This window comes from Oryctolagus cuniculus, chromosome 1 (genome assembly GCF_051225735.1).
Source record: "Oryctolagus cuniculus isolate XC-2025 breed Fujian yellow rabbit chromosome 1, ASM5122573v1, whole genome shotgun sequence".
NCBI lineage: Eukaryota > Metazoa > Chordata > Mammalia > Lagomorpha > Leporidae > Oryctolagus > Oryctolagus cuniculus.
In genome coordinates this window covers 58,656,342-58,665,146 of record NC_142867.1, presented here as the reverse complement: position 1 = coordinate 58,665,146, position 8,805 = coordinate 58,656,342, and the positions used below count along the sequence as shown (strand labels likewise).

Here is an 8,805-nt window from a genome sequence, read left to right as displayed (position 1 = left end):
TGTCTTGGCTTTCCATACCTAAAATACTCTCATGGGCTCTTCAGCCATATTGAGTACCTTAAGGGCTGATTCTGAGGCCAGAGTGCTGTTTAGGACATCTGCTATTCTATGAGTCTGCTGTGTATCCCACTTCCCATTTTGGATCGTTCTCTTAATTCTTGTAAATTACTGTGAACAGTATCTGGAATGGAAGCAGCAATCTGGTATTGGCAATTGCTGTTCAAAATACACTTATTTCTCTATTACTATTACTAACATTTGACTTCAATCTACAATTCTACAACTTTCAGGGATGAAAGAAGAAGTTATTCAATAGAGTATAATCACAAATGTTTAAGTAAACTAGGTAGGAACAGAGGCCAGCATTTTGGTGTAGCAAATAATGCTGACATCCCATATGGGTGCTGGTTTGTGTGCTGGCTACTCTACTTCCAATGCAGCTGCCTGATAGTAGAGTGAGAAAAGCAATGGGGGATGGCCAAAGTGTTTGGGTCTCTGTCACACAGGTGGTAGACCTGAATGAAGCTCATGGCTGCTGGCTTCAGCCTGCCCTGTAGTTGGCCAGTTTGGCCATTCAAAGAGTGAGCTAGCAGATGGAAGATTTCTCACTATTTCTCTTTCTCTCTCTCTGTAACTCTCAATTTCAAATAAATAAACAAGTCTTTAAATAAGCAGAGATATTAGTTGCTAATCTGGGTTATAAAAACTTATCCTCTCTCTCTCTTTCCTTTCATATAAATGAATAAATCTTCTAAAATATTTTTAAAATTTTTATGGTATGGGGCTGGCACCTTGGCTCACTTTGTTAATCCACCACCGGTGGTGCGGGCATCCCATATAGGCACAGGTTCTAGTCCTGGTTGCTCCTCTTCCAGTCCAGCTCTCTGCTGTGGCCCGGGAAGGCAGTGGAGGATGGCCCAAGTGATTGGGCCACTGCACCCGCGTGGGAGACTGGGAGGAGGCACCTGGCTCCTGGCTTCGGATTGGAGTAGCTCCGGCCATGGCAGCCATTTAGGAAGTGAACCAATGGAAGGAAGACCTTTCTCTCTGTCTCTCTCTCTCTTTCACTGTCTATAACTCTACCTTTCAAATAATTTTTTTAACATATATTGATGTTAAGTATTTATTAAGGCTAATTTTAAAACACTGTCATATTTGATAAGACTTATTTGAAATTTTCTGTCAAATGTAACCTCAAACATAAGTAAAATAAGTTATAAAAGTTACCAATGTTATCCCTCAGATTGAGCAAATTTTTATTTTTATTTTATTTTATTTTTTTAGGTGTTTAAATTTTTTTTAACTTTTATTTAATGAATATAAATTTCCAAAGTACGATTTATGGATTACAATGGCTTCCCCTCCATACCGTCCCTCCCACCCACAACCCTCCCCTTTCCCACTCCCTCTCCCCTTCCATTCACATCAAGATTCATTTTCGATTATCTTAATATACAGAAGATCAGCTTAGTATACATTAAGTAAGGATTTCAACAGTTTGCTCCCACACAGAAACATAAAGTGAAAAATAATAGATGATTTTTTAAATGATGATGAAATCAGATCAGACCTATTGTCATGTTTAATCCCAGTGAGAGTCAAGTTGGGAGTTGATAATTTTTTTTCTTAACAGAGGATCAGTTTAGTATGCATTAAGTAAAGATTTCAACAGTTTGTACCCACATAGAAACACAAAGTGAAATATATTGTTTGAGTACTCGTTATAGCATTAAATCTCAATGCACTGCACATTAAGGACAGAGATCCTACATGAGGAGTAAGTGCACAGTGACTCCTGTTGTTGACTTTACCAATTGACACTCCTGTCTATGGCATCAGTAATCTCCCTATGCTCCAGTCATGAGTTTCCAAGGCTATGGAAGCCCCTTGAGTTCTCCGACTCTTATCTTGTTTAGACAAGGTCATAGTCAAAGTGGAGGTTCTCTCCTCCCTTCAGAGAAAGGTACCTCCTTCTTTGAAGACCTGTTCTTTCCACTGGGATCTCACTCACAGAGATCTTTTGCCAGAGTGTCTTGGCTTTCCATGCCTGAAATACTCTCATGGGCTTTTCAGCCAGATCCGAATGCCTTTAGGGCTGATTCTTAGGCCAGAGTGCTATTTAGGACATCTGCCATTCTATGAGTCTGCTGAGTATCTCACTTCCCATGTTGGATCACTCTCCCCTTTATTTATTCTATCAGTTAGTGTTAGCAGGTACTAGACATGTTTATGTGCTCCCTTTGACTCTTAGTCCTTTCATTATGATCAATTGTGAACTGAAATTGATCACTTGGAATAGTGAGATGGCATTGGTACATGCCACCTTGATGGGATTGAATTGGAATCCCCTGGTATGTTTCTAACTCTACCATTTGGGGCAAGTCAGCTTGAGCATGTCCCAAATTATACATCTCTTCCCTCTCTTATTCCCACTCTTATGTTTAACAGGGATCACATTTCAGTTAAATTTTAACACTTAAAAATAACTGTGTATTAATTACAGAATTAAAACAGTCATATTAAGTGAAACAGACAAAAAAAAAAACTACTAAGAGGGATAATGTATTAAGTTGTTCATTAACAGTAAGGGCTATGCTGATCAAGTCACCATTTCTCATAGTGTCCATTTCACTTCAACAGATTTCCTTTTTGGTGTTCAGCCAGTTGTCACCGATCAGGGTGAACATATGGTATTTGTCCCTTTGGGACTGGCTTATTTCACTCAGCATGATGTGTTCCAGATTCCTCCATTTTGTTGCAAATGACTGGATTTCGTTGTTTCTTACTGCGGTATAGTATTCTAAAGAGTACATATCCCATAATTTCTTTATCCAGTCTACCGTTGATGGGCATTTAGGTTGGTTCCAGGTCTTAGCTATTGTGAATTGAGGTGCAATAAACATTAGGGTGCAGACCTCTTTTTTGTTTGCCCATTTAAATTCCTTTGGGTAAATTCCAAGGAGTGGGATGGCTGGGTCAAACGGTAGGGTTATCTTCAGGTTTCTGAGGAACCTCCAGACTGATAATTCCTGGAGCAAGGACAGTCTATTCAATAAATGGTGCTGGGAAAATTGGATTTCCACGTGCAGAATCATGAAGCAAGACCCCTACCTTACACCTTACACAAAAATCCACTCAACATGGATTAAAGACCTAAATCTACTACCTGACACCATCAAGTTACTAGAGAACATTGGAGAAACCCTTCAAGGTATTGGCACAGGCAAAGAATTTCTGGAAAAGACCCAGGAGGCACAGGCAGTCAAAGCCAAAATCAACTATTGGGATTGCATCAAATTGAGAAGTTTCTGTACTGCAAAAGAAACAGTCAGGAGAGTGAAGAGACAACCGACAGAATGGGAAAAAATATTTGCAAACTATGCAGCAGATAAAGGGTTAATAACCAGAATCTACAAAGAGATCAAGAAACTCCACAAAAACAAAACCAACAACCCACTTAAGAGATGGGCCAAGGACCTCAATAGACATTTTTCAAAAGAGGAAATCCAAATGGCCAACAGGCACATGAAAAAGGTCACTAGCCATCAGGGAAATGCAAATCAAAACCACAATGAGGTTTCACCTCACCCCGGTTAGAATGGCTCACATGCAGAAATCTACCAACAACAGATGCTGGCGAGGATGTGGGGAAAAAGGGACACTAACCCACTGTTGGTGGGAATGCAAACTTTCAAATAAATTTTTAAAAAATTTATGGTATATATACACTATGGAGTACTACTCAGCTGGAAAAGTGAAAATGAAATCCTGTCTTTTGCAACAAGATGGAGACAACTGGAAACCATTATACTTCATGAAATAAGCCAGTCCCACCGGCACTGTGGCTCACTAGGCTAATCCTCTGCCTGTGGTGCCAGTACCCCAGGTTCTAGTCCCAGCTGGGGTGCTGGGTGGCTGCTCCTCTTCCAGTCCAGCTCTCTGCTGTGGCCTGGGAGGGCAGTAGAGGATGGCCCAAGTGCTTGGGCCCTGCATCCGCATGGGAGACCAGGAGGAAGCACCTGGCTCCTGGATTTGGATCGGCTCAGTGCGCCGGCTAAGGCAGCCATTTGGGGGGTGAACCAATGGAAGGAAGACCTTTCTCTCTGTCTCTCTCTCTCTCACTCACTAACTCTGCCTATCAAAAAAAAAAAAAAAAAAAAAAAAAAGAAATAAGCCAGTCCCCAAAAGACAGATAAGACAGATATCATATATTTCCCTGCTCTGAGGTAACTGAGAGAGTACCTAAAATGTAATGTATTGGAGTGAAATGGACATTTTGAGATTCTATGATTGTTTACAGCCCTTGTCTCTTCCCTTGAGGAACAATGTTTGCTTTTTTTTCTTCATGCTATTTGTTGAACCCTTTTACTTAGAGTAGGGTTAACTTCACAATCATTGAGTAAACTGAAAATAGATCTTTGTGAAAATTAATAGTGGGGATGGGATAGAGAAGGAATAAGCATTGGGGTATGGGCAGGAGGAAGGGTAGGGTAGAAAGTATCACTCTGTTCCTAAATCTGTATATATGAAATACATGAAACTTATATCACTTAAATAAAATTAAAAAAAAAGTTTTGAAACTGTGGTATAGATGTGGTAAATATGAGTTTTTGAAAAAGTTTATCTCATTTGTGGCAGAATCTGGCCCAAATATTCATTAACTGGAATCATGAAGAAGTGTTCACCTAATCAGTGGTCAGGATTCAAAATCAGTAAAACAGTGATTCAAGCAAGAGCCAAAGCTTTACTCAGCTATCCATGAACTTGCTTTTTCGTTCATTTCAAATGAACATTTCTACTCACTGTGTTGTAAGAACTGTGTGAAAAGTAGAAACTTGAAGAAGAGAAAGCTATTGTAGCTATCTCTATGAACCTTCCAGCATTGGAAGCGTCACTGAATACGTGACTGCCAGTGCACAGAAGGTTTGAAGAATGTACAGTAATGATGTCCCTGAGTTGGTCTGGAGCTTTAAGAAGGCTTCTTAGAGGATGAGAAAAAAATTGCCTTGGTACCTGTAGCATAAGAGGTGTTACCATGGTGCAGGGAAAAAATATTTCCAATAGAAGTACTGCATAATGAGAGGGTCTTGAGTCAGCAACAAACATAGGCTTGTTTAAAGATTTCCAAGAAGATCAATTGATTGGCTCCTAGTTTGTGTGCTTTGGAGAAAAAAATTGATGAGAGCTGTTAATAAAATGGCCATATTCAGAAACTTTTAAGACATGTCAATAATTGTTGCTTTGGGGTGGGGCTTGGCCTGGCCAGCGGCATGCCGTGTCCCGGCCACATTGGGCTCTCCACAGACACCTGCTGAAACTGTGTCTTCCCTCCTCACGTCAATGGCTAACCTGTTACAATGGGCTACTTTGGATGGGGAGTTCTGGGTTTTTTTTAATGAGTTTGTTTGTGTTTGTTTTTCAAGAAAAGTACTTGTAGGTACTGCTAAAAAATAATTGTTGCTTTTTTTTTCTAAAATCTTCAAAAGATTTAAAAACAACAAAAATCTTGATAGATTTATGGCAGCCATTGGTATATGGAGAATGGAATGGAAGACTATAGGCATTAGAAAAAGAAAACTGGTTAGGGTTGTGTTAGACTTCTTCAGATAAACATTCTCTCTGACTCTCTCCATATATATATATGGAGATATATGTGTACACACACACACATATATACATGTACACATATATCTCCATATATGTGTGTGTGTGTGTGTATACCACCCCACTGTGTGTTTGTGTGTGTCTGTGTGTGTGTATGTGTGTGTGTCTGTGTGTCTATCTAGAGAAAGAGCATGTGTGAGAGAGATTTAAAGGACTTTTTTCAAGGGATTTTGAGCGATGACAAGTCCCAAATGGGTAGGGCTAGTAACCTGAAACATACCAGCCAGAGTTGATGTTGCAATCTAAAGTCCAAAACCAGTCTGAAAGCATAATCCTTCCTCTTAGGAGGACGTCAGTCTTTTAAGGCTTTCAGCTGATTGGACAAGGCACACTGACATTATGTAGGATAATTTGCTTTAGTCAGTGTTTGCTGATATACTTGTTAATCATATCTACAAAATCACCATCAGAACAAAATTCAGACTCTTGCTGGACTAAGCAACAGGACACCATAGCCTGTTAAGCTGACACACAAAATAAGCCATCACACAGATTCCATTTAATGTAAGAGGGGCAGCTTAAAGTAGATGTGATAACAATGAAGATGTAGACAAGTGGTAAATAACTGTTGGGCTCAATAATTACAAGACTAATGTCATGTTAGGAGTGTGGGTAGAGAAGGAATACAAATTATTCTCAGGCTGTGAATCCATAAATTGACTCAATGATTGTGCCTATGACTGGAGAGGAGCAAGTTGGGTATAGAAAAGAGATAGGGAAAGATAAATAAATATTCTAGTTGTCAGCACATAGAATTATGTTAAGATATCTATACAGCATAATATACGTAACGAATCTCAGGACAGAAGCTGGCTACATCCCTCAGTTTCCTGAGCTAGATGTGGGGCTGGCCGTGAAGAAATCACTCCAGAATTTTTTTTTCTACTCACTCTCTGAAGTATCCAGGAGACCTGCTTTTATACAGAGAATGTCACCTCTTTTGATCTGACAGAGGAATTCACAGGTTAGTCAGGGGCATCTTGTCCTTTTCTGGGAATCCCCATGTATCCAAGGCCAGAGAAAGGCGAAGAATATAGCCAAGAACATTAAGGATCTAAAACATATCATGCCCAGACAACCTTACTAGGAGAAAAATATCTCTAGCAACTTTACTTTCTACTGCACTTTTCATTCCATCTTAGAATTCATACTCAAACTAACTATAGTTATCATCCATACTTAGGATAGGATGTTGTTGAAAATGGGCATAATCTTACAGATTTTGAAGTGTATAATAACCAGAACATGCCATAGATAACTACATTTAAAATTAATTTAAAATATTTTTCAATACACTGTTATATGAAAGTTTGTTTTCTTATTTATAAATTCATTAGTGATAATTACCTTGTATTTCTAATTTAGTATTCAATTCTGAAATTCTACTGTACATTTACTTAAAAGTTCCATATTGGCAGGTTATATAGGAACAGACTTACCCAAGTATAGTCACTCAACTTCTTTTTATTATTATAATCATGAAGCATTATTATACAAAAGTTTTCAAAAATAAAGGAGTAACTAAGACAATGCTTTCCTACCAAGCTCTTTCTTTAGAGCCCCTTTTATCTCATTATTCCTGAGACTGTAGATGAGGGGGTTCAACATGGGAATCACCACTGTGTAGAACACAGACACTACTTTGTTCTGGTCAGTTGAGTAGCTGGACTTGGGCATCACATAAATGAATGTAGTGGTCCCATAGAACAGAGTGACTGCTGTGAGATGGGAGGTACAAGTGGAGAAGGCCTTGTGGCGCCCCTCAGTGGAGTGCATCTTCATGATGGAGGTGAGGATATAGATGTAGGAGACAGCTATGACAAACACTGTGACGGCAATGATGGAGCCAGCAGTAAACGATGGAACAACTGCAGGGACACTGACATCAGAACATGAGAGTTCAAGTAAAGGAGCAAAGTCACAGAAAAAATGGTTGACTCTGTTTGGTCCACAGAAGAGTAAAGAAAAGAAAATAAACGTAAAAGTAGAAGCATTAAGAAAACCACCTACATAAGCCACTATAAGTAACTGGACACAGACTTGTGTGGACATTTTGGTTGAATAAAGCAGTGGGTGACAAATTGCCACAAAACGATCATATGCCATGACAGCCAGAAGGCAGGCTTCAGCTGTCCCAAAGAAAGCAGCTGATCCAAGCTGGAAGTCACATCCAAAGTAGGAAATTGTGTTTTTCTCCCTTAAGAAGTTTACAAGCATGTTGGGTGTAACAGAAGATGACATACCCATGTCAGCAAAAGCCAGTTGGCTCAGAAAAAGGTACATGGGATGATGGAGCTGCGAAGAGATTCTGATAAGAACGATTGTGCTGAGATTGCCAGATATGGTCACCAGGTAGATGCATAGGAAGAGCAGGAAGAGCATGACTTGCAGCGTTGGGTCATCTGTTAAACCCAATAAAATGAACATTGAAACAGCAGTGTGGTTCCCATCCATCAAGGAATCCATGAGACAATATAGCTGCTGACAAAATCAACCTGTGATAATAAGAGTACATCAAAGAATGCACAAATATGAAGGGTCCCTTTTCATTAGTATGTGCATGGAGCTTATTACAAGCTAATCATTTATGTAAAGTTTGGACTAGGATTTTTTTTTTATTCTGGAGTCCCAGAATTTATATACTCATATTAATGTGTATTGAATCTTCCTGTATTTTAAAAATTGTTTTTACAGGAAATCCCAGAAAATTGCATAAAATAATGTATGCATTTCTACTTAACAGAGAGAGAGAGAGACATTTTCCATGAAATTATTCTCTCCCCAGTTGCCCACAACAGCTGGAGCTGAGCCAGGCTGAAACCAGTAGTCAGAATTCAATCCAGATTTCCCACATGGGTGGAAAGAACCCAGGTCTTTGAGCCATCCTCTGCTGTCTCCCAGGGGTGCGCATTAATGGAAAGCTGAAATTGGAATAATAGCCAGGACTCATAGTCACTGTGATGTGGGATGCAGGTACCCCAGGCAGCATCTTAAATACTGGACCAAATGCCTGCCTCTGCATTTCAATTTATAAAATATACCCAAGTATCTTTTAATCTAAAGCTTTAAAACTTTAGACTTGGGAAAACAACAGAAAGGAATCATAAGTCTAACAATGCTTTAAAGTATATAAATGTGGGT

At 39.3% G+C, this 8,805-nt stretch overlaps 1 protein-coding gene across 1 annotated transcript; it reads right to left on the bottom strand.

Annotated features, from left to right (window-relative positions):
• Positions 1-7,185: 7,185 nt before the first annotated feature.
• On the bottom strand, positions 7,186-8,134 carry LOC100339449 (olfactory receptor 5P76-like). The gene has a single exon (XM_002708782.3). The coding sequence runs from the start codon at positions 8,128-8,130 to the stop codon at positions 7,186-7,188; it is 945 nt and encodes a 314-aa protein (XP_002708828.3). The 5' UTR covers positions 8,131-8,134.
• Positions 8,135-8,805: the final 671 nt, after the last annotated feature.